We start from the raw sequence: 27232 nt of genomic DNA on the forward strand, positions 1-27232 counted from the left end.
ATAAATGATATGGATAAGTACAGTTTCAGTCCTCATTGTTTTTGCTAATAGTGCAATATTTTACTCAATTGAAAAATCATAAAATGAATTAAAATATATATTTTTTTAATTTTTTTTCCGTCCATATTTTAACTGGAAGGTAACGGAAGCGCTGCAATGAAGTAAATTTAACAGTTAAGAGTCAGGTTGAGCGGTAAAGGCGGGCGCTATCAGTTGCCGTCGGCATCCACACCACCCATAGTAGGTGTTAGATTGATTTTGTATGGAGGATGGCAGCGGGCAACGAGCCACTATCGTACCTCCATCTCTATATCTCTCTTTTTGTGTTATGAAATTATTTAGCCTAGTACGAAATAGGAAATGGAGAATCATATATATTAATGAAACTCGAAATGGTAACCTTGAAATCAGGGAAAAGAATGAGTGGCACTTCTGCCTATTGAACCCCCTTTCTCTAGTAACTAGCATTTTAGCTTTGACAGGGAATCATACTAATGAAAACTTAGTCAAAAAATTGTTACATATGATCCATAAAAGTTCTAGTCGACTTCATCCATCGCCTTAAAGTCAAATATAATAGTTTCTGATTAGTCAAAATTCTCGAGCTTACATATCATCCCTCTTGCAGGAATAATAATAAAAGTGAAATAATTTTGATGAATTATGTAAACTTTTGGACGCTAACTAATTCAATTTTGAGCTAAATTGACTCTTTAAATGGCAAAATCTCCCAATGGTGGATTTTCTCTATTTAAACAAGATTTGAACACGAGACTTTTTTTTTAAGAGAACATGCGTTGAAGTACCAGCTGATCCAACTCAGGTTGGAAGTAATAATTATTAGAGTTAAATGCGGAACTACTAGGTAAGTTTGGGCTTGCCCCCTAACTTTCAAAAAGTTGCAGAGTACCTATCTACTTTAGTCAAAATAAGCAAGGTGCCTCCTATTCCAATTTCGGATTAGGTTTTTAGCCAAAAAAAGGGCACGTACCACAAACATGCCGATCAGTGAAGGACAAATATGTCACATTTTAATTATAAGAATTTCTAAAACAAGAAAATAGGACATGAAACTCCCCAGTTCTCCTCGGCGACAACCCCATCTCCTTGTCTCCCCGCCACAGCCACCTTCTCTTCGGGCAACCCCCCCACCCCCGGCGACACCATACCATCTGATATTATACATACACCCCTTTTTATGAGAAAACCAAAGCCGAGGTGGGGCAAAAACAAATGTTTCACCAAACAATTTTCTTTTCTTTTGACAAAGATAATTCGATCTACATCTCAATTTCTTGAATTTAAGTTGAACAGCACTTGTCTTTCTGAATTTATAAAAGAGTAGAAGATCAACCCCAAATAAGCAAAGGAAAGAGAATGCAATTCATGTCTATCCATGCCGAACCTTAATAACTAAAATACAATTGAACGAGTCGAACAATTGATTGTTAAAGCTCTGATTTGGACGCTTCTTCATCGGACATGCTCTCTTTCACCTTCTCAGCTTTCTTCTGGATTGATTTGGCAGTAGATATGGCCGAACCCTCGATCGTGGATTTGTTTAACAGGATCTTGATCTTGTGCCATAATGTTCGGTGAGGATAATCCTTTCAGGAAGAATTAGGGAGTTTCGTGCACTAATTTTTTTCTTGTTCCAAAAATTTTGACAATTAGAGTGTGAAAATATTTGTCCTTCATTTATCGGCATGCGAGTGACATGTTTCCTCCTTTGGTCAAAAATGTGATGGACATCTTGCTTATTTTTGGGTAAGGTCAGGAAGTACTCCGTAACTTTTTGAAGATCAAGAGGTAAAATCCAAACTTACTATATAGTTCAGGAGTAAATGTATTTAACTCTAATTATTATTTGAAAGACACTATTTTTTAGAGATGACAGGCATGATGAAACTTAAAAGTCGTTTTTCTCTATTTAAGAAATATTTGCCGAAATTTTAAGTTACCCTTTCCATTAACAAAAATCTTGCAATATTTGTAATTTATGAAGGATATTAGTTACCCGAGAGTTGACAGATTCAAACAAAAATTCAATAATTCTTGATTCTTATTGGAGGAATAAATATAAAAAATATCTTCCTCGTCTGATCTTTTGTCCCATCAACTAGATTGTGTCACATGTCCAATCATGATATCATAGAAAGATGTATCTTGTCCCTACTTAATCAGTTTGAAGTTTAACCTTTAAAAGTCATTTCACTTTTGTTTATCTTTATTTAATATTACGATTAAAGTGTTCATTATTTTATATAATTAAAAAATTGAATACTTTAATTAAAATATTAAATATTTAAATTAAAATATTAAATTTGTCGTGGTGTTACAAAGTTATATTAAAATTTTACAGTAATTGAATTAGAAGGTAGAAATCATTTTCCCTCTATGAGGTCGTGATTGGACATATGGCAAGATGTCGTTGATGAGACAGGAGATGAGACGGGAAGAAGGGGTCAGAGGATGAGACAGAAAGACAATAGCCATTAAGCCCACGCTATCTTGTTTTAATAGTGGTCCCCAAAACTTTAGTTTCACAATCTACTGGTTAATAGATTTTTTCGGACATAACAGATCGGCAGTGTCATTCTATGTTGACAACTGCTAAACTAATTACATTTCCATCTCATGCTTCCTCTTCTCAGATTTCACATTTATCGGGAAAAAAAAGAGCTTATTTTTTTTGCAAGTAATAGAAATATTACAAAAAACTAATTGTAGTACGAATGTATATCTATATCTATATATAATAATTTAAAATATTTTTAGCGCGAGTCTCTAATTTATTTATTGAGAGTTTTCATATAAGTGCTCTTAAAAAATAAGGAGTTAAGGATTTAACGTCCATTCACGTTTCCCGCATTGTCCCATTCCCTTTTCTAGAAAACATTCTTAAATGACATCACTAATCAATTTCGAATTTCCCAAAAAAATTACCCAATAGATTTACACCTTTGCTTACACTGTCTCTCAAAAATATGTGACGCACGGGTTGAAGGACTAGTATTATGCAATTTAAACTCCTCTTGCGAGAGAGCTCACAAGAGTTTCCCATTCGCATGAGAAAGAACTGCCGCATACGTGTTATCGTTCGAGTAGAAATTATCACGTAAGCATTAACTCTCTCAATTAAATATATTCTCTCTCACATTAAATTATATTTGACTTTTTTTTTTAGATTAACGGGGCCAAATCCCAAAGAAAATCAAATCCTGTTTGGCTTTATTTTTACTTCAGATCCTCTTCCACTAACTTTCTTTTAAATTATGAAAAGTTCTAGAAAATTTTATAAAACGAGTTGATAATATTTCAGTAAAATTGACTTTCACGCAATGCGCGGACTGCAAGACTAGTTTTCCTAAACCATGACCAGCTTACGGCATAAGCTACACGCATATGCCGTATGCGTGTGTGTATATATATATATATCAATTTGAAAACAATCAGTGAAATATAATTGCAATTTTAGAAAATTAATTTTATTTATTATATCTTGTATCCTACATGTCCTTAAAAACAAGTGTTAAATCAAACACAGACGGCCAATGGTAAGAATAGAAATTTCAAAAGTAACAGAAATTTTATAAATAAATTCCAAACCTCCGATAGTTTTTCGCAAAAGGGCTCTGCAGCTTTATTCAATTCTTCGTAGTTTTAATATAAGAAATGTATTGCTATGCTGCAAGATCAACTGCTCAGTTTATAACTTAATAGCATCGCAATACCGATATAATGCCAATGTTCTTAAAGGACCGTTAAGTAAATTGTTGGATGCGCAATTATTGCAAGAACTTCTCATATTTGTTCCAAATTCAAACTCAAAACTCGTTCCCTTAAAATGGCGTATAGAATATGCCAAGACGACCAAGACTAAGGAACAGTCTTCGTGCTCAACCTCATGTCTCCACGTAACAGTAAAGTGAAAAGGGCACGTTGTCTTCATCAAAAATGAAAGGGGACGTTTGTTGTCATGCCGAGTCGCTGGATGAATTTGATTACGTCCCAATATCATTCGACGTCCCATAAGTCTTCAGAGGTCGAATAGTCTCGGCATAATACAGATTTGATAGCCGACAAAGACGGGAGTGACATGGAATTAGGCCATTTTTTTCGTACCCATGATAAGATGAGTCATTTCGAGGTTTTATCTCCTGTACTTTTTGTCCTCTACTCTAATTTAATTAAGAATTTTAGTCGCTCAATTCTATCAAGTTTTGATATTTCAGTGGAAGATCCATAATCCCTAAGGAAGAGAATTTAATGTAATGGTATAAATCGTCATTTGAAACTATGAAGTCTTGGATTCGATTATTGTAAGTGAGATTTTCGTACTTCTTTATTTAGTTTTACTAATTCTATTCTTGTACTTATCATAAGCATCCTTTATAATCGAAAAAATATTTATAATCCTTGCTAACGTGTGCCAACCAACCACCACAAGTTTATGACTCATCGACCGATCACTTATGGCCATGTGCAATTCATTTAGTCGCATCAAATATGTTATAAAATTTTCAATTAAAAGCATATTTTTTGCTGATTTTTTTTTCACTGAATCAATTGAAAGCTTATTAGATCACTCCCCCCACTTCTCCTGCAGCTTCAGGGCAAGCTTTGACACTGCTTAGAATTTGTTTTGAATTACGGTGAGATGTTATATAAGCACTTTTATATCTATATACCATTATAAAGGTCGGAACAAAACATGTGAAGTGCCACATAGGAAAAAATGAGTGAATAGTTTCCATTGGACGACTATATGCACCAATATGAAATGAAAATTGGAAAGTAGGAGGAAATATACCTAAAATGGCAGAAGATATCAGGAGAGGAAAATCAGGAAAGTTGGAGAAAATATACCAAAATCGCAAAAGATATCAAAAGATTAACGGGTGCAAATGAAATCTAGATTATTTGCACTCTAAATCGAATATTCCCGAAATGCTTGAAACTTTATGTGTCTTCCTCGCGTAACTATTATGAACACATACTCGGTGGAAATTTATGATAGTGAAGTTTGTTGATTGTCGGGGGCCTCGTTGTCCGCTCACACCATCTTCGATGTCTTGTCTCCTCCCAACATTAAATAAAGTTGTAATTTTGGGTAAAGAAATGAGAGGAGATTGACATTTGCAGGAAACTAAGATTGATGTGCGGAGTGTAAAAGGTCAAAATAATAACAATTATGTTCGACGTATCTATTTGGATCTTGCAGTTGAACTTTGCAAGAGAGCGTTCACTAGTGCTCCAAATCAGGAGAATTTTTTAAATTTAGTTGTCTTCTTGGACTGTAAAACGAGCAAAGCAGCCGCGAGTTTTAGCAGGGAAGGAGCAAAGCAGCAGAAGATAGTAACTGAACGTAAGGAAGAAAGGAGCATAGCAGACGAAAGGGTGATAATATGGACGGTCACGGTTGAGATTTTTTTCTTTATTATATTCATCCAGATTTTGTTTTGGGAGGGAAAAAAGGGTGCTCGATTCTGCAAGTTACCCTTAATTTTCATTGAAAAATTTTAATGGCTCAAATCTTTCGAAACTAATCTAACGGTGTACATTATAGATGCACCGTCTGCAATCAATTTTAAACTGATTGCATTATAGACGTCCCCACATATCTCCGTTTTTAATGTGGAACCGAATAGGCACAACCACGAGTAGTCACAATTGAAGTTTGTAGGTATGGAAACAGACCAAAAGAGGTTCACTGTTAGTAGATAAGACAGGAGTAGTTATGAAATCTTATTTAAATTGGAAGGCTATTTTCGAAATTTAAAATCAAGAAACAATAAAAGGAGCTTCCCACTTTTATATATAGTATTAGATAGACATAGATATAGTATAGATAATAACAATTCTAGCATGCACATACATGTGCGTGGGCCTTCCGCCTATTTACTAATAATTATAGGAGATTGACTCTCTTAAGCTATGCACTCACTAATTAATTGATTCATGTATATGTGTAATTAATTATCTAAATTGTAAGTAATTAATTAGGTGCCCTCTAGATGGCCTACTATAATTAGGCCTAGGGAGGATTGAAGAGTTGCATAGGGTGCAGATAGGAAAAATTCTAGAATGGGACGCTAAATAATATCTCATGGTGGGATGCTTATTTTTTTTTATTACATATAAGTCCTTCGAGCATTAAAATTACATTTTAACATATAAATGTTTCAATTACGTCACAAATTAATCGGATCGCATTCGAAACTCATGAAATTTTTCAGATTGATGACGTGTCTTCATGAAAAGTAGCCATGTGTCCTAAAAGATGACGTTGTTCAGTAATGAATCGGCCAGCAAATTAAAAGAAAGAACCCAAAAAAAAGACATATTGAGAAGGGAACAAAGGTGATGGGGGGAGGGGGGAGGGGGGTGGTGGGCTGGTGGCACTTGGAGTCGGCTACCACCCCTTAAGATGAGGTTGGCGGCGGCGGTAGATAATTTTAAAGTAAAAATAAAAATTTAGATAATTGTAAAATAAATCAAATAAAGGAATATTGTAAGATAATATTTCTTGTGTAAAATAAATATTTAGTTTATGATTATAATTCTTATAAAAAAACTGTAAAGTTTAAATTAAGTAAAAAAATTGAGAAAAAAAAACTAAACCAACATTAGCAAACAAGAAGGAAAGAGAGTGAGGGGGTGGGGATGGTTGTTCGGGGGTGGTGGCCGGCACCAATAGCCGCCCCTTCCCCTTCTCCCATTCTTCTTCACAAACTTAATCGGTTTAATTTGATTTATAGATTGATTTATTAAATTGGTTAGTTGATGATGACGTGGCATATTATAATTGGTCGACGTGATAAAACAAATCGGTCAACTCGACAATATTATAGGTAAAATTTGCAAAAATAAGATATAAAGGAATATATTATAAGGGACAAAATATTTAAATTATAAATGATCAAGTTTAAACGTTGAAATATTTAATGGATGAAATTAGTGTCTCACCGCGAAACATTATTAATCTCCCGTGCTAAAAGCACTTTCGTAGATAGAAACTCATCTTAATTCCGTGTTCTTTACCAAAATATCAAGTCCATCATGTCTTTCTGAAGTCGCATATGATTTGGTGACTTGCTTAGGATTACATGCTCGTGATTGTTGTCTATGGTGTCCGGATATTTTGAGCATTAGTTGCTGACATGACACTGCTGGTGGTAGTAACAACAACATCAACATGGAAAGTCCAAAAAGTGCTCCTGCTGTCAGGTGGCGCGGGAAATGGGAAAGGAAGGAGAGGAGAAAGAGGGAAAGGACCAGAGTGGACCAGGATGGTCAACAAAATAATCCAAGTAAACACCATTACTTAATTGAATTACGTCAGTTACTCCGTCAATTTTGATTAAAAAAAATGAAGGTGGGATACATATGAAATATAATACAAACGTTGAACATTTTTAAGTAACTTTAAAGTATATCATAAAATTGGATAAATAAAAAATATTGGAATGTACTGAATTATTTTCGCACATTTAATTGAAAGGAATTGGTGAAATATAGTTGCAATATTAGAAAATTTATTTTATTTATCACATCATATATCCTATGTTCTTGAAAAAAAGTGTTAAATTAAAAATAGATGTACGGCCAATGTTAAAGGATAGGAATTTCAAAAGTAATAGGAAGTTGAACGAGAATCAGTTCAAGCCGTTTGATACTTATTTTTTAAAAGTTTTGCGTTCGAGTCTTGTGAGTAGAAAAAATTCTTGATTTGAAAAGTTTTATTTTTTAGTGGGCCAACTTGAACCTCGTTCGAACTAAATTAGTTGAGATTCACTGAACTTTCGGATATCATGGTACATATCCAAAAAAAGTAATCAAAATTTTAAAAGTAAATTCTTTTTCTTTTTTTTTGTTACAAGAAAGATACATAGGTCTAATACAAAAAAATATAAATAATAATATCTAATAAATAGGTACGAATAGTCCTAATATGAGTATCGAACCTGCAATCTTTTAGGTTGCAGATGAGAGTGTGCACTACTACGCTACTATCCTCTTTGATTTTAAAAGTAATTTCTTAATTTCCTATAGTTTTCTTGCAAAAAAAGTAGCGTATGTATAAGCTCATGGAATTTGTGTGCTCAAGAGATAATCAATGCACGTTGGTTTGCATCAATTAATCTCTTGAATAGATGGCCGGCAAACTTAGTTTGCAAAAGGTTGCAGCGCTCGTATTCAATATTTCGTAGTTTTAATATAATAAATGAATTGATATATTAAAACTAAGACTAAGGACATCAATTAGTCTTTGAACTCAATTTCATGTCCCCACATAACATGCATTAAAGTGAAAGGAGACTCTGTCTTACCAAGTCAATGGACGTATGTGACTTCGTAGAGGCATAATTTTAGACTTTGGCGGACAGACAGACGGGAATGACACGGATTTAGGGCATTTTCTTGTACCAATCATAGTTGATAATGTGGTAGTATTTTACACATTAGGCCGGGTGTTTAAATCTCCTTGGAGAATTGGGAGCAAATAAGGAAGGAAAAGTCCCCGGCCTATCTATTGAAGAAGTTGCTTGCGGAAGTAATACTCTGACTATAAACTTGCAGATGGATTACGTTTCTCTCTGGAACCTCATTAGGGTCTATTGACAAATCCAAACCTTTGGGACCTGGCATAGTTATGGCTGAAATCGGACAGTCCGCAACGGCATTTGGGCACATATGATTACGTCCCGTGCGGTTGCTATATTGGTCGATCCTGACAAATTTTATTCAGGGAAAAAGAAAACATAAGATGACTGAGTTTTGGAGTTATTTTCCTTTACATTTTGTCCTCTGCTTTAGTTTAATTGATTTTAGTCACTCAATTTTATCATAATTTTGAAATTTCATCCTTCCATGAAAGATAAGATCCATCAAACTTGCTCACGTGTGTAGGCCAACTACCACAAATTCATTACCCACTAACCAATCACTGATGCCCAATGTGCAATTCATTTAGTTGCATCAGAGATATTTCATCTTTCCTGCAGCGTTAGGGAAAGCATTCAAAAATTGACACTATTCGGAGGTTGTTTGAAGGAAGGTCGAAAGTTCTATACGCACTTTTATATTATTTTTTAAGTAAAATGAATTTTTGATAATAATTTTTTAAGAAATAACTTGAATTAATTTTGCTATTACAAATATGCTATTTTTCCTTGACAAATTAATGAAGATTATTAAAAATAAAATTTTGCTATTACAAATGCGATTTTTCTTTGACAAAGTAATGGGTGATTGTAAAACCTACTTATTTTTATTATCCATTTCATGGGTTGAATCAAATGCTCATTTGTTTTGTTTTTATTCAGTCGTTCTATTCATTTTAAAGTGGAGGGACTAAGATCAAATAAATTAAAGTAGGAATGGAAATAAAAACAATAAAAGTTTAGGGACCATTATTCACCCAAAAGTTTAGGGACCATTCATGTCATTAGAATGAAAAAAAAATCTTCAATGGCCTTAAGTGATCTGGTTAAAAAGAATAAATAAAATTGCTCCAATTATTACGATTTATCTAGTGATTAATCCTCATTATTAAACTGTTGTTACAATTTAATTAATGCTTGCTAATATCACATGATAAAATAGAATAACCGAAGCATTTCTGCATGACCTATTATTAGGGTTTTCTGGTAAGGCAGGTGCTTGGTTTTAGAAGACATGGAGAAGAGAAGCAGGGAGTTGAGGAGTAAATTAGATCTCCAACTTTCTTAAATTTAGGGTAAATTAGATTTTTTAAAATGACACCTGGTTCGATATTAAGAAAATATGACACTCCCTCCAATTGATTATATTGACTAGCACCGTTAGAATATTTCTTTAATTTTTTAATTATATCAATTTATAAAAAGAAAAAGAAAAAGAAATAAATAATGATGATGGTGATTAATAACTTTTGGAGTGAAAGAAAAAAGCAGAATCGATCTCAACCTAGAGCCTTCATATATCAGCCAGTTGAAGTCTCATGGGCACATGGATAATAATAACACCTGAACGTATATGATCACGAACAAAGCAATAATCAATTTCGATATGCTTCGTTCACTCATGAAACACAGGATTGGCTGCTATATGTAGTGCTTCCTGATTGTCGTAGAATAATCGAGTCGACTGGTCTTGTTGCACCTTGAGTGAAGAAACGAGATTACACAACCAAATGACTTCAGTAACTGTTGTTGTCATTGCTCGATACTCTGCCTCAACGGATGATCGAGAGACTGTAGTCAGTTTCTTCGTCTTCTGTGATACCAGACAACCTCCCAATGTATTGAAATAACTCGTGACAAATATATCAACACCCCGTTTTGATCTATCAACTCTCAAGGGCCATCGTTAGGACTCCCGGCTACGACGGTCTTGAATTCTAATAGAAAATGGCCCTGGCAAACCCCGGTCACTATTCATAATCGGGTCAACAACGTCAACCAGACAACCCTAAAGCATGGCAAAGTAGAAGCCCTTAGGATTCCTCCATAGATCCCAGAGAATAACCGAAGAATTCAAATGACGCTTGATCTCGAGCAAGCAAAAGTAGACTTCAGCAACACTATTCATCACCCGATCACTAAGCCATATGAAGATATCTGATATTGGACTCCGAAGATTCCTCATAGTGTCAAATTGATGAGGAGCCTCTCTGAACACATTCTACAAACCATTTGCTTGACCCATAGGACTTTGGAGAAACGCAAACAACTTCCAATGAGGCTCTGAAGTCGTCGACGCATCGGGCGAATTGTGAGCACCCGAGGTCAGCCCAACCAGTCCTAGGGGTTCCCATGACCATGAAGCACTCTTCAAATCACTCTTCGGAAACCGTTCACACTTCACGAGTGACTCCTGAGTAGAAAAATAGGCCATTCCAGTGAGGTTCCCGAGCTGTCGGCTCATCAGGCCAATTGTTAATACCCGAAGTCAAGCTCAGCCATCCTCCGGGGTTCCCAGGACTAAAGAGGTTTTGTTCGGTCGATCTCCGGAGATCGTTTACACCTCCTGAGTAATCACAGGCGGCTTCCAATGGGCTCTCGACGTCACCCAATCATTGTGCTATTAGAAAGTATTCAATATGGGGTTCTACAGATCCGCCATGAGGCCAAACAGAGAAGGAGCCCCTCCAAGTACATTTCGTAAACCATCTTCTCAAGCAGATGAACTTCCAAAGCGATCACAGTTCCCAACTTAATCCTTGAAGCCGACTTCGACTTGGGATCATCCCGACAAGCCCAGGACGCTTCTTGGACCATCCAGGAACCTTCAACAAGGCCCTGAGCCACAAATTCTACAGTCGACCTCAAGTCAATCCCGAGTCAAGCCTGGTTCAAGGAAAGTCAACCGGTTGACCATGACAGCAAAAGATACAGAAATGGTCAGAATAAGGCCGCGACGCGCTCGGAGTTGATCAAAGCAATCAAATCCGCTTGGATCATCTGAACGGATCGAAAACGACCTCCGAGCACCCGCGACTCTTGTCTTAACGGGATATCCGGAGACCATCAATATTAGGTTCTAAAAATTCCTCTCCTCGCCATGCTCGATGATGCGCAAAGAGCTCGTTCTTGTATTTCCGAATGCGCGCTCGGAATCATTGATTTTCTCCGTTTATAAGATTTAAACACAAAATCTTACTTAAATAAAATAAGTATATTATATCAAAACATTTGAACTTTTTTTTTACGGTGTGCATCATGATATTTGAAAGCTCAATAAGCCAGGCTTATTGGGAACTTATTTATGAAGAACCAACGTTGAATCGCTTAAATCAATCATGTTGGTACCTTTTTGAACTAATTAGATTAGTAATTTTTATTTTTTTTACACTTTTGGGGTACCAATCTCATTTCGCTATTTTGTTTTTTTATAGAAATGATAGAGGTGGTGGGGCCCTCGCTCGTTCTATATAAAGCCTCCCCTGAGGATAACATTTTGCAGAGCTAGCTAGCCAAATCGATTGTCAATTTCAAGAATTTGGTACGACAAACCACCAGAACCGATGGCCAAAACTCTTCCATTTTCTCGAGCTCTACTTCTATCTCTTTCCATTCTTGTTGTTGCAAGAGCCATCTCTGCGGGCGACATTGCCATTTACTGGGGCCAGAATGGCGGCGAGGGAACTTTGGCATCAACATGTGACACAGGGAGGTACGCTTACGTGATCGTGTCCTTTGTCACTACTTTTGGCAACTTTCAAGCACCGGTGGTTAACCTCGCCGGCCACTGCGAACCGGCTGCTGGTACATGCACTGGCCTGAGCGACGAAATAAGGAGCTGTCAGGGTAAGGATATCAAGGTTCTCATGTCTATCGGCGGTGGCGCTGGAGACTACTCCTTGGTCTCCGAAGACGATGCCAACAATTTCGCCGATTACCTGTGGAACAACTTCCTGGGAGGACAGTCTTCCTCTCGTCCCTTGGGTGATGCAGTGCTCGACGGAATTGACTTCGACATAGAGAAAGGTACTACGTTCTACGACACTCTTGCACATGCTTTATCATCACGCAGCACCCAAGCAGCAAAAATTTACCTCACTGCGGCACCTCAGTGCCCGCATCCCGATAGCCATCTCGATGCAGCCCTCAACACGGGGTTGTTCGACAACGTTTGGATTCAGTTCTACAACAATCCCCAGTGTCAATACGCTTCGGGTAACACCAATGATATCTTAAGTTCTTGGAATACATGGACTTCATCGACAACGGCTGGGAAAATATTCCTCGGCTTACCGGCAGCTCCAGAGGCAGCTCCGAGTGGAGGATACATCCCTCCGGATGTGCTGACTGGTCAGATTCTCCCCCAGATCAAGACATCGGCAAAATATGGTGGTGTCATGCTGTATTCGAAGTTCTACGACACTACATACAGCACTACCATAAAGGATCAAGTTTGAGTCTACCGTCTCATGACTCTTCCCTGTTAATCGGACGATTTTGGGGAGATAATGTTCGTGTTATGATAAGATAAATAAACAAAACAAATAATGTCTCGCGTTGGCATATGAACAGCACGAGGCCACCAGCTATGTAAGGTGTGATAGTAGAGACAGACTCTCCATGAATCATCATAAGACCATCATATATATTACTCAATGAAGTTTTGTGTACGTGCTTCTATAGAGCAGTAACAGTTGCAGCATTTTCGATATTGACATGGAATGATTGATGAAACTAATGTTAAAGTTACAAGAAGAGTACGGGCTTAGTACAATAAAATAAAATACTAAATAATTAATAAAAAGGTACGAATAGTCTACCAACAAATATCAAACTTAGAACCTCTCGATTATAAGACGAGGGTGTGCGCTGATTTAATCTTCTACTAAAACCAAAAAAGAAAAAGAAAACGAGAGCTGATTTAATCGATCGAATTATCATCCTTTTCGTGTCATCTCTCTTAGTCTGATCATTCAGGATGCACTATGTCCCTACGCGCTGGCTTGCATGTTCAGGAAAAAGAAGAATAAAAGGACGAAGGAAAGAAAAAATAAGACATATCTTTCCGAGTCAAAGGAAGGAAAAGAAGAATTGAAGAAATCATCTCCGTTTGTGTTACGTAATTAGACGGCATGAAAATTATTTAGATCAAATATCCATTTTCTATTGAAAGAGGATGTAGAGTATAGTGACACACACTTTTACCTGATAATCATAATGTTATAAATTCGATACTCGTTGGGGATTATTCATACTTTTTTATTAGCTGTTTAATTAGAATTTCTATTTAATTGCACTATGTTTTTGAGCTTTTTTTTGTAACCAGAAAAATATCCTTTTTTTTCTTTCTTTCATTTTCTTATATTGACCTAATAACTTGTATTGATTGCGCATGGTCAAATATATTTTAGAAGAAAGTATGAAAAATATATGAGTACACTAACCTACATCTATACTAGTATTAATCAGTTAAAAGATACTCGGTGCGTTGTACAGGATCAGTTCTTTTATAATTTGTGGTAAGTTAAGGAAACCTCTATCTTCAACCTATTATAATAATATAAAATAACTCGAAATAAATGGGCACATATATCCCGCTGATGATAATCAAACTCAACATTTCTTGACTCTAAATCAATATCTTATATCACTTAATTATACCATTGAACTAAGACTTCTTCTTCGAGATCTCTCCTTTAATTCATACAAAAGAAAAGGAGTAATTCCGGTCTTTCTCTGACTATGGAGTTTCATTTTCACACTTAGAACATACATATTATTAATTGATTACTCATAGATTAGGGTTGGATCGTAATTTCGATAAATAAGCACAATCCCCGTCCCTTATTATCTGCCTCCTCCCCCATTTTCTCTTCTCACCCAATTCAGTCACGTCAAGGATTTTTCTTTTAATTTTTATTATTTTAGTTATCATAATTTACTCAATTTCATTAAACTTTTATTAATGTGAAAGACCCATGGATTTTATTTGAGAATTGAAGAAGAGGAAATTAGCGGACACAACAAATTCAATAAACGATAATTTTCAAAAAATAAAAAAATTTATTTCAATGTTAGGGTGGAATAATCATATGAGTTCAAAAGAAATATGTACTTAGTGGGGACATGCATCTAGTATGTATAGTTACGGCAATGACCTTCGGTCTAGTCATTTCAGTCCTAAACAATATGGTCAGCGCGGTTCGCAACACGGTATAACTGATGAATAAGAAATAATTAATAGGTGTAGTTTGCACCTTTAAAGAGGTAATTCTTGCATTGATTAGTAGATTTTGAAATTTCTCAATCTCACTTTAGGTCTTCCTTTTTCGGTGACACTGTTGGGATCATTACCCCATGGTTTTAAGTAAATTAAATTCTTTTTTTTTTTTGGCCTTCAACCAAAAAATAAGGATTAATGGTCCAAAAAATCTTGAACATTGTTCCCTTTTTAAATTTTGACACGAATTTTATTTTTTGGAAAAAAAGACACGAAATTTGATTTTCTTGTCAAATTAGACATTTGTATAATTTTATATCCATTTTTCTGACGTAGCAGAAACCGATGCCTATGTGGCAAATGGTGTCACGCATGTTAGCGAAAATAACAAAAATTTTAAAGAAAAATTATAGAAAAAAAAAGAGAGAAAGGCCTTTATCAGAGAAACGGTGAGGGTCTCAACTAGGTACCACAATCCCCGATTAGGGTTGTTGGTGACCTCAGACGGCTTTGACGACCCTAATTAGAGGTGGTGGCCAAGATTGAGTCAGCAAAATTGATGAAAAATATTACAAGTGCCTAACATGATAAGAAAATAAAAAATTGTGTCTTTTTTACTAAAAAATAAAGTTCTTGTCAAAATTAAAAAATAAGTTAAAGTTTATGATTTTTTGAGTCATTAATTCAAAAAATAATATATTTTGAATATTTTTCTTTAATTTTTTTTTTGTGCAAGTGTCGTTCACTTATTGGTTTTCAAAGACCAGTGAATCATATTAGCCTCCTCATTGGCCTAGTGTTTGGACTATTTTGTATAACGAAATCGAGAATGTAAGGACTTTTTCATGGCAAGAATTTTCGAAAATTAAATTACTTATTTAATTATTTAGAAAAAATTACATCACACAATATGAAATTATTTCATGTTTCACGCTGCAGCATAAAAAAAAAATTCACCAAACAATACGAATAAAACTTTTCCCAATTATTTAGCATATGAAATAGGTTCATCACCATCTCAGAGAGTAGGCTGGGTTTTCTACCCATAGGACCCACCCAAATCGGGGAGAAATGCTCACCATTTAATCGTATGTAATATTAATTAGGACAATATTTTGAAAAATGTGGCACATTTGAATTTTGAGTTGAGATTTTAACTCAACTCAATTTAATTTTAGGAAATAAAAAAGATAAAAAATAATTATTATAAATATTAAAAAGTATATGGATGTGTAATAATATATATATATATGTTTGTATATATAGATGTAAAGTATATAGAGAATTTATTATTAAAAATTAATTATAAAAATGATTAGAAAAAATATGAGTGAGATATTATTATTAAAAAATAAATTAGTAATTATTGTAATATTAAATTTGTGAAAGAATAAATTTGAGTTGGATAAAAAAAAATTATTCTAAAACCAAACAAGACGTTATAATTTACTATCAATCAAGGCAAGAGTTTATAAGTTATAACTTTGAAAAAAAAAAGAGATAATATTTTTACGTAAATAATGTTATCGATATATTTACAATTACACTGGATATAAGCTATTGCATAAATTATTATAATACATCAAAAATTAAAAATTGATGGAAAAAGTTTCAATTTGGCATCATCGCATGTTGCATCCTCCTTAGGGCTGGCAATATTTCACACGACACGATAACACGACACGGATACGACACGGAGTTAAACGGGTTTGGGTTGGACATTTTTGATAATCGATCTAAACGGGTCCAACCTGTTTAAACACGATTAATAAGCGTGTCTTATCGGGTTGAACCTGTGTAACCCGATTATACACGATTAAACCTGTTTATTTAAACATGTTTAATCGTGTTACTATAATCATGTAACCCGTTAACTCGTTTATGTATTTGGATTTATCAAAATATTCTCATATAATCCTAACTTCCTAAGTCCATAACCTAATTTCTTTTTCTTTCTTTCATCCAATCCAACACATGTCGTGTTAACGTATTCGAATAAACGAGTTAATCGAATAAACATATCGTGTTAATGTATCCGGGTAACTGAATTGATCGGATAAATAAGTTGTGTTAACGTGTCCCGATAACGTTTATAATCGTGTCGTATATACGTATACCTATTATGACACGTTTCGATAAATGAGTTTAAACGTGTCTAAACAGGTTGACACGGATATAAACGTGTCGTGTATGGGTTTCCAAAACCTAACCCGTTTAATAATCGTGTCGTATACGGGTTATGACTTTGATGACACGAATCCGTTTAGACACGACACGACACGAATTGCCACCCCTAATCCTCCTTGACAGTTAAAACATTCAAGGACCATTTTCGTGTGTTTACCCTTCAAAAGAATGATTCCTCCCAAGTAAAAATGGACCCATAGAAAGGTTCCCGATCTTTGTTCCGGCGGTCACCGATTCTCCGTTCTGCTCGAACTTCGTGAGCTCCGACGAAACCCAACCGCACATTCGACACCCAAACCCTAATCAAGTCCCCTCCCGCACTTCAAAATCCAGGCTTTCCTTCTTCTTCTTCTCATCCACCCTCGTCCTCCTGCTAGCAGTCTCCCTCGGCTTAGCATCAAGAACCCATTTCTTCAAAGCCCATCTCCTGAGATCATCCCTTTCCTCAGCCCCGACAAGATTTCAGCAAATCCTCCGGCCGGTCCTCCCCCTTAAACCCCGACAGAACCCTGATTCCGATGGCACGAATCCCTCGGCCGACCCCTCTCACTGTGTGCTGTGGATGGCTCCGTTCCTCTCCGGCGGCAGTTACAGCTCAGAGGCTTGGTCGTACGTCCTGTCCCTTCACAATCACCTGAGAATCAAGAAAAGCCCCAAATTCAAACTGGGTATTGAGCAGCATGGAGATCTTGAATCCATAGAGTTCTGGGAGGGATTGCCTGTGGAGATCAGGAACTTAGCCCTAGAGCTCCACCGGACCCAATGTGCGCCCGACAGGACCATTTTCGTATGTCACAGCGAGCCCGGCGCTTGGTACCCTCCCCTGTTCCAGACCCGGCCCTGTGCCCCATATGGGTACGGGCATTACCGGTACGTGATTGGTCGGACTATGTTCGAGTCCGACCGGGTGGGTCTGGAGCATGCCAGGAGGTGCAACCGGATGGATTACGTGTGGGTTCCAACCGATTTCCATGTCCGGACATTTGTCTCGAGCGGCGTGGACCCGGCAAAGGTTGTTAAGATCATGCAGCCTATAGATGTCGAGTTCTTCAATCCCGAAAAGTACTGGCTGATGGATCTTTCTTCTCCAGGAGATTTAGTACTAGGCGAGAGGTCGAAAGCCCAGGATTTGAATGGGAGAAAGGAGTTTGTTTTCTTGAGTGTCAAATTGGAGTTCAGGAAAGGCTGGGATGTATTATTAAGTGCGTACTTGAGAGAATTCGATGGTGCTGATGGAGTCTCTTTGTACTTGCTGACAAACCCTTACCACTCTGATAGGAACTTTGGTAACAAGATTGTTGAGTTTGTCGACAATTCTAATATGGAGAAGCCGAGGAACGGATGGGCCCCAATATATGTGATTGGAACCCATGTTCTGCAGTCCGACCTCCCGAGGATTTACAAGGCGGCTGATGCCTTTGTGCTCCCGTCAAGAGGGGAAGGATGGGGGAGGCCACTCGTGGGGGCAATGTCTATGTCCCTGCCTGTGATCGCCACGAACTGGTCGGGTCCCACAGAGTACTTGACCGTGGAAAATGCATACCCGCTGCCTTTGGAAAGGATGGTGGAGGTGGTGGAGGGGCCGTTTAAGGGCCACCTATGGGCTGAGCCCTCTGTGGATGAGCTTCGGAGACTCATGAAGCACTTGGTCAGTAGCCCGGAGGAACGTAAGAACAGAGGAAGGCAGGCGCGGAGGGATATGATCAGAAGGTTCTCTCCTGGCATCGTCGCCGAGATTGTCAGTGAAGAGATCGAGAAATTGTTGGAAGGAAGGGAATGAATAGGGCTACAGATATGTTACTTCATCTCTTGGACCATCAGAAAATCAGCCTCTGGACCGTTTTCCCACCTACACTGAACTATTTTCTGTTCTTGGGTTGGATTCGGTTCGCGCGGTCTTAATCTTGTAAAGTGGTTTTGTTGATTGTTTTGTATCAGCATGGGTAGGTTTTCTGGTTGCTATAAAGGGCAAGATGTTCCAGTGATTGTGCCGATCGCATACTGATTCATTGGACAGTTCTCAGAAAGTAGTCTAAAGCTTCTGTCTGGTTATGAGTGGAAGAATTTTTTCTGGACATTTGCTGAAAGGCTGAGCCATTTATTCATTGAAGATGTTTTTGAAGACAGATTGGCATTTGATAGTAATGCGACTGCTGGAAGGTGCTATAGATATATGAAACACTGAATGGTATATAGAACCTGAAATTCAAAGCCTTTAGAGACAAATTCCGATTTATCAGTGCAGAACTGTTCTAAATCATATCAAGCACGAAAAAGATCTTTCGGGGCTTCAAAGCTGCTCTTAGAGATGTGGACTGAAGAAACTCAAAACTTCCTCATAGACAGGCTTCCTGGAGTCTTCTACCTGCAGAAGCAGAAAGCGGGATAAGATGCGATTTTCGCTATGGAGGGAGATGAGAATAGATTTTCTTCATCCCAGAAATGACGAGGAGGATTGCTGGGATAGTGTACTCACAAGCTCAAGGACTTGCTCGAGTGACATCCACGACCACTTCCCGAACTCGGGCTTGTCAGTTCCATCACCCAAAAGATTGATTTCCTCTTCTTAGCCAGTAAACTTAAAGAGGAACCTGCAGTTTTTTTTAGCACTGAACTTAATCTACACATTTGGAGGACAATAAATATTGAAAATTCACCCGCACAAATAGGAAACCGGGGTGCTGTTTGGCGGGTGAAATTTTTTAGTATCTGTAAGTAATAAGTGCTCACCACTTCTGCGCTTGGCCTTTATAATCGGTACCCCAGTGGTTTTTGAGCCTTTCCCTAGCCTCGGGTCGGAAATTATAAGTCAACCAATATGGAGCCTACAATTTTCGAATGCCTTGATGGAAGTGAGCATTAGAAGAAAAGCCAGAACAGAACGATTCGGGTTACAACAGCTAGTTTTTCGGATTTTTGAGCTTGGAGAGATTTCCTGATGTTTCAAGTTGGATGACTACGACAAAGAGAACTCTAGAGAAAACCCGGAGTTATCAACGACAAGAGTAAATACGATTACTGGGAGATGAACCTCTGCGAGTATTTCTGCAGAACTGACTCCAGTCTCTTCCCTCAACTCCCTAAAGGCAGCAGTCTTCGGATCCTCACCATCTTCGATACCCCCCTAACAAGAATCATCCAACGACATTATCGAGGTTCAGTACGGTGATTACTCTTTGATCAAATCAGGATGAAAGCGGGGAGCTTTTGAAACGAAGCTATGAGATTCAAGACACGAAATCATAGCAGTAATATCGCTATAATTGTAACCAACAACTATATATATAGCAATTACTCGCGTGATTAACGCTCATTTACGAGTTTAGTGCTTCCTCACTTTGAGATCACGAAGAATTAGGATATTCAAGGAATGAGTAGGGAATCAAGAGCGAAGAGACCACACCTGGGGCATCTCCCAAAATCCAGGGTGCTTGAGCCTTGAAGCAAAAAAAATCTGTCAATTTAATTTGCATAAAAAATTTTAGTAATCGCATGGTATAAAAAAAGAACAAGGAAAAAGGAATTAAAATGTAAATTAATTAATGGAAAAGGGGGGGAAGAACTGTTTGAAGAAGGGACCTTGTTAGCTGAATTGATGGGGCAGATGCCCGCTATTTGTTTATAATCCATCATCCACCCCCCCCCCCCCCCCCCCCCCCCCCCCCCCCCCGAACGCTTTCTCACTAGAAAGGGGAAGAAAAAAAATTCATTCTGAAATTTGTTTTTGGTTTTTTGGATGTCGTGAAATTTTCAAATTTCGCTCGACTAATCTCCAAAACTTTATACGCATTCCTGCAAGTATATAAGACAAGTAAACTGGCCAAAAGTCTTACAGACTAACCCCAAAGGATTTTGAATTTGGCATGAGGTGGTTATTTATATTCCTCCGTATCACCGGGACAAATCCCTTGACTTCTCATTTTGAAAAGCTTATTGTTTCATTTAAATTGAAGAAATATATATAGATTATGCTTATGTCCATAGGCGAGGCGAATGATGAACTATATTTAGTTGATTAAACAAAACAATTAAAATGTCTCATATTGACGTCTGAATGACACGATAACTTATGTAAGTCAGTATGTATGATCACAGAAACGTACCATGAGAGTCATGATTAGGGCCATCATGTAATTCAATAAAGTTTTGAGCACGTTTATATAGGAGTAACAACATTTTCCAGTCACAGAGACGTACCATGCGTTCCTTCGTCTTTTGGACCATAAAAAAATGGGCCTCGGGAACGTTTTCCAGTCATAGAAAGTTGAGTGACACTGAACTATTTCTGCCTTTGGGTTTGATCTTGGGTCGGATTTGGTCCGTGCAGTCTTGATCTTGGAAGTGGTTTTGTTGATTCCTTTGTATGAGAATTCGTACGATTTCTGGTTGTTTAAGAGCCAAAATCTTCCAGTGTTTGTGCCGATCGTATACATCGGACAGTTCTCAGAAAGTTGTCCAAAGACTGTCTGATTATGAATCGAAGAATTTTTCTCGACATCAGCTGAAAGGCCGAGCAAGTTCTAAAGACTCTCTGTCTTTCAAGACAGATTGGCATATGATAGTGATTCAACTGCTGGAAGGCTGCAATAGAAACATGAAACACTGAATGGGATGAAGATCTCCGATCTTAGTTGCTGCAAAACACTTGAAATTCAATGCTGTTCTTGGAGACAAATTCCCATTAAATTAGTGCGAAACTGTTCTAAAATCGTACCAAGCTCGAAAAGATCTTCTGGGGCTTCAAAGCTGTTCTAAAATAGGAATTCCGACGTTTTGGTTCAAGGGAATGCGGAATAGCTATCCGCTTACAAACGGATTTCCTCGGCCTCCCTCGAACGTCCGGAATTGGCATTGTCCATCCAGAATGTAGTGTGAAAAACTAAAAATGCCCTCAACTTTCTTCAGTTATTACAACGTAATGGCATCGAGCTTTTCTTCCTCCAGATTGGCCCGAGATCGATAGAGGCTTCGACGAACCCTAGCAGAGCAAACGCGATCGACAGAGTAGCCGTTCGATTCCTCCCTCATCCGGTTTCGCTTCCTCCCTCGACAGAAATCAGCAACCAGAAAGCTGAAGCCTCCCTTGACAGAAATCAGCTCTACTGCCGGAGCAATCAGGGACCAGAAAGAGATAGCTCGCGGACCAGAACAGAATCGAGAGGAAGTGGAGCCGGTGGCGGAGGAGGATGGCGATGGACTGGAAGAAGATTTTGATAGTCGAGACCGATAGAGGTGCCGACAGCCTCGCCCATGGAGAAGACGGACCAAGAGCAGCTGAAGGAGGTGGCGACCCAGGAGGTTGTACCCGTGGCGGAGGCGGAGAGGGAGGGCCTGGAGCTTGAGGGAGAGGGACGAGAGGCGGCGTCAGATGTCGCCATTAGAGGAGTAGGGGTGGGGATTGGAGCTTCCGCACTGTGAACTCTAGTTTTTTGCTCACGAAGAAGAGAACTATTCATCTTCTGAGAAGAAGATGAACAGTAACTTCTTTTATTTTTATTTTTTTATAATTTAATATATTATTTTAATCATTTTATTTTATGTTATTTAATATAATGAGATAATATGTTTTTATTAAGAAATTTGTTTATTAATTATTTAGATAATTATGCTTATTAATTTATTAAAATAGTTATTCCTAATATTACAATTTTAAAAATAATAATATTAATTCATTATTAATAAACATTTAAATATTAATAATTTTATTTTTTTAATTAAAATAATTACTTTTATTACTAATCACAATTTTCATTAACTTTAATTAAAATAATTAATTTTTTAGAAATATTTACTTTTTAATTATTTAAAAATATTTATTTTTTATTAATTATAAAAATTATCATTAAAGTTATCTATTTATTCTATTAAATCCTATTAGATTTAGCATGAATGGTATTTTTATCTTTTCACTCTATTTCTGTTCTTTTTATTCTTTATTCAAGTCAACCAAATTTCAAAATGCTAACTCTCAATTTTGTTATTCCCTCCAACCAAATAAAAAAATTTATCAGAATTTCTATTCTATTCGTTGTCGATTCTATTTCCAGTCTATTATATTATGTATCAATTCCATTTTAGCGAACCAAACATAGCCTAAGGACAAGTCTTTGTGCTCAACCTGATGTCTTCATCAAAAAGAAAGGGGACGGTTGTTGTCATGCCGAGTCGGTGGATGAATCATTTAGACTTCTCCTGCGATAGAGCTCACGAGAGTTTTCCGTTCGTATGAGAAAGAGCTGCCACATATGTGTTATCATTCGAATAGAAGCTGTCACGTAAACATTAACCCTCTCCATTAAATATATTATCTCTCACATTAAATCATCTTTGGCTTCTTTTTTTTTGGTAGATTAATAGGGCCAAAGCCCAAAGGAAATCAAATCGTGTTTGGTTTTATTCTTACTCGAGATCCTCTTCCATTAACTTCCTTTTAAATTATGGAAAGTTTTAGAAAATTTATATTAAACGAATTGAAAATATTTTAGTAAAATTGACACCCACGCAATACGCGGAGTGCGACTAGTTTTCCTAAACCATGACCGGCTTACGGCATAAGCTTCATGCATATGCATATATATATATATATATATATATATCAATCTGAAAACAATCAGCAAAATATAATTGCAATTTTAGAAAATTTATTTTATTTATTATATCTTATATCCTATATGTCCTTAAAAAAAGGTGTTAAATCAAAAATAGACGGCCAATGATAAGAATAGAGATTTCAAAAGTAATAGAAATTACATAAGTAAATTCTAAATCTCCGATAAAAAGGGCTATGCAGCCCTATTCAATTCTTCGTAGTTTTAATATAAGAAATGTATTGATATGCTGCAAGATCAGCTGCTCAGTTTATAACTTAATAGCATTGCCATACGGATATAATGCCAATGTTCTTGAAGGACCGTTAAGTAAATTGCTGGATGTGCAATTATTGCAAGAACTTCTCATATTTGTTCTAAATTCAAACTCAAAACTCGTTCCCTTAAAATGGCGTATAGAATATGCCAAGATGACCAAGGCTAAGGACAAGTGTTTGTGCCCAACCTCATGTCTCCACGTAACACTAAAGTGAAAGGGGACGTCGTCTTCATCAAAACAGAAGGGCACGATCGTTGTCATGCTGAGTTGGTGGATGAATCTGACTGCGTCCAGATATCATTTGATGTTCCATAAGTCTTCAGAGGTCGAATAGTCTCGGCATAATACAGATTTGATAGCCGACAAAGACGGGAATGACACGAAATTAGGCCATTTTTTTTCGTTCCCATGAGAAGATGAGTCATTTCGAGGTTTTATCTCCTCTACTTTAGTTTAATTAATTTTAGTCGCTCAATTCTATCGAAGTTTTGATATTCATCCATCAATGGAAGATCCACCCCTTAACACGAGGTCGGCGACGGTAGTAGATAATTGTAAAGTAAAAATAAAAATTTAGATAATTGTAAAATAAATCAAACAAAGGAATATTGTAACATAATATTTCTTGTGTAAAATAAATCTTTTTAAAATAAATATTTAGTTTATAATTATAATTCTTGTAAAAAAATTGTAAAGTTTAAATTAAGTAAAATAAAATCGAAAAAAAAACTAAATCGACAATAGCAAGGAAGAAGGAAAGAGAGGGAGGGGGTGGCTGGCGCCAACGGACACCCCTCCCCTTCTCCCCTTCTGCTTCGTACGAGCCCCGCTCTCTCTCTCTCTCTCTTTTAATTGATGAACTTAATCGGTTTAATTTGATTTATAGATGGTTTATTAAACTGGTTAGTTGATGATGACGTTGTGTATTATGATTGGTCCACATGATAAGATGCATTGGTTGACTCGATAATATTGTAGGCAAAATTTGCAAAAATAAGATATAAAGGATTATATTATAAGTGATAAAATATTAAATGATTAAGTTTAAATGTTAAAATATTTAATAGATGAGATTAGTATGCGAAGACATTATTTAATGTTCCGTTTACCAAAACATAAAGTCCGTCATGTCCTTCTGAAGTCACGTCTGATTTTGAGCATTAGTTGCTGACATGACACTGATGGTCGAAGTAACAACAACAAAAACAACATGGGAAGTCCAAGAAGTGCTCCTGCTGTCAGGTGGCGCGGAAAATGGGAAAGGAAGGAGAGGAGAAAGAGGGACAGGACCAGAATGGACCAGGATGGTCAACAAAATAATCCAAGTAAACACCGTTACGCTTTTAATCAAGTCATGGCAGCTGCTCCGTCAATTTTGACTAAAAAATGAAGGTGAGATAAATATGAAATACAATACAAACGTTGAATATTTTTAGATAACTTTTAAAGTATATAATAAAATTGGATAAACAAAAAATGTTGAGACGTACTGAATTATCTTCTCACATTTAATTGAAAAGAATTGGTGAAATATAGTTGCAATATTAGAAACTTTACTTTATTTATCACATCATATATCCTATGTTCTTGAAAAAAAAAGTGTTAAATTAAAAATAGATGTAAGGCCAATGTTAAATAATATGAATTTCAAAAGTAATAGAAACTTCAACGAGAAAAAGTTCAAACAGTTTGATGTTTATTTAAAAAAAAAAAGGTTTTGGGTTCAAGTCATGTGAATGAAAAAAATTCTTAATTTGGAAAATTTTACTCGTTAGTGGGCCAATCTAGTTCGAACTGTATTAGTTGAGATTCACTGAACTTTTAAATATCATGGTATATATCCAAAAAAAGTAATAAAAATTTAAAAATTAAATTTTTTTTTGTTACAAGGGAGATGCATAAGCTTAATACTATAAAATATAAATCATAATATCTAATAAATTGGTACGAGTTGTCCCAACACGAGTATCGAACTTGCAACCTCTTTTAATTGATAGGCGAAAACGTGCGTCACTGTGCTACTATCCTCTTTGATTTTAAAAGCAATTTCTTAATCTCCTATAGTTTTCTTACAAAAAAAAAAAGTAGCGTATGTATAAACTCATGGAAATTTGTGTGCTCAAGAGATGATCGATGCCACGTTGGTTTGCATCAATTAATCTCTTTAATAGATGGCCCGCAAACTTAGTTTGCAAAAGGCTGTAGCGCTCGTATTCAATATTTCGTAGTTTTAATATAATAAATGATATGCTACAAGATCGATTTCGATCTGTTTATAATTTGGTAGCTTCGCGATAAGGATGTAATGCCAATGTTCTTCAAGGACTGGTAAGATATCATTAGATGTGCAATTATTGCAATAACTTTTCATGTATGTTCTAAATTCAAACCCAAAACTTGTTCACTGAATGGTATCTAGAATATGCCTAGATGACCAAGACTAAGGACATCAATTAGTCTTTGAACTCAATTTCATGTCCCCACATAACATGCATTAAGGTGAACGGAGACACTGTCTTACCAAGTGAATGGACGAATGTGACTACGTAGAGGCATAATTTTAGACTTTGGCAGACGGACAAGAATGACACAGATTTAGGGCATTTTCTTGTACCAATGACAAGATGACTCACCATTTAGACGTAACTGAGTTGATAACGTGTTAGTATTCTACACACTAGGTCTAGGTATTTAAATCTCCTTGGACAGTTGGGAGCAAATAAAAAGGGGAAAGTTTCGGGCTTATCTGTTGGAAAAGCTGCTTGTGAAAGTAATACTCTAATTGTAAACTCGTGGATGAATTATGTTTCTCTATAATCTCATTGGGGTCTAGTGATAAATCTAAACCTTTAGATATTGATATAGTTATAATTGATATCGAACATCTCGTGGCGGTATTTGGACACATATGATTATGTCCTATGGGGTTGCTATATTGGTGGGCCCGACAAATTTTATCAAGGGAAAAATAAAAAAAGAAGATGACCGACTCTTGGAATTTTTTTCCTTTACTTTTTGTCCCCTGCTTTAGTTTAATTGACGTTAGTCACTCAATTTTATCATAATTTTGAAAGTTCTTCCTTCCATTAAAGATAAGATCCATTAAACTTACTGACGTGTGTAGGCCAACTACCACAAATTCATTACCTACTGACCAATCACTGATGGCCATGTGTAATTCATTTAGTTGCATCAGACAAATTTCATCCTTCCCCCAGCTTTTGAGAAAGTATTAAAACATTGACACTATTCGGAGGTTGTTTGGAGGATCGGATGTTTTATAAGCACTTTTATATTATTTTTTAAGCAGAATGAACTTTTGACAAGAAATTTTTAAAAATAATTTGAATTAATTTTGCTATTACAAATGCGATTTTTCTTTGACAAATTAACTGGTGATTATTAAAAATAAAAATTTGCTATTACAAATACAATTTTTCTTTGACAAATTAATGGGTGATTGTAAAAACTACTTATTTTTGTTGTCCATTTCATGGGTTGAATCAAATGC

General features: G+C 36.4%; 2 protein-coding genes and 1 pseudogene across 2 annotated transcripts; 2 read left to right on the forward strand and 1 right to left on the reverse strand.

Moving 5' to 3' along the window:
- The first annotated feature begins 11936 nt into the window (after window positions 1-11936).
- Window positions 11937-13134, forward strand: LOC116195364 (acidic endochitinase Pun g 14, amyloplastic-like). Its single transcript, XM_031524504.1, has one exon. The coding sequence runs from the start codon at window positions 12011-12013 to the stop codon at window positions 12902-12904; it is 894 nt and encodes a 297-aa protein (XP_031380364.1). The 5' UTR covers window positions 11937-12010; the 3' UTR covers window positions 12905-13134.
- A 3892-nt stretch (window positions 13135-17026) lies between these two features.
- LOC116193857 lies at window positions 17027-20167 on the forward strand (the record flags this gene model as incomplete). Its single annotated transcript, XM_031522603.1, has 1 exon — window positions 17027-20167. A coding segment is annotated over one exon (1608 nt), but the record flags the coding sequence as incomplete, so codon positions are not given.
- LOC116195365 lies at window positions 19029-22414 on the reverse strand (annotated as a pseudogene).
- Between the last annotated feature and the right edge of the window lie 4818 nt (window positions 22415-27232).

Source organism: Punica granatum, chromosome 2 (assembly GCF_007655135.1).
Source record: "Punica granatum isolate Tunisia-2019 chromosome 2, ASM765513v2, whole genome shotgun sequence".
Taxonomy (NCBI): Eukaryota; Viridiplantae; Streptophyta; class Magnoliopsida; order Myrtales; family Lythraceae; genus Punica; species Punica granatum.

Coding starts and splice junctions, on each gene's coding strand:
- LOC116195364 (XM_031524504.1), top strand. CDS start 12,011: ATGGCCAAAACTCTTCCATTTTCTCGAGCTCTACTTCTATCTCTTTCC.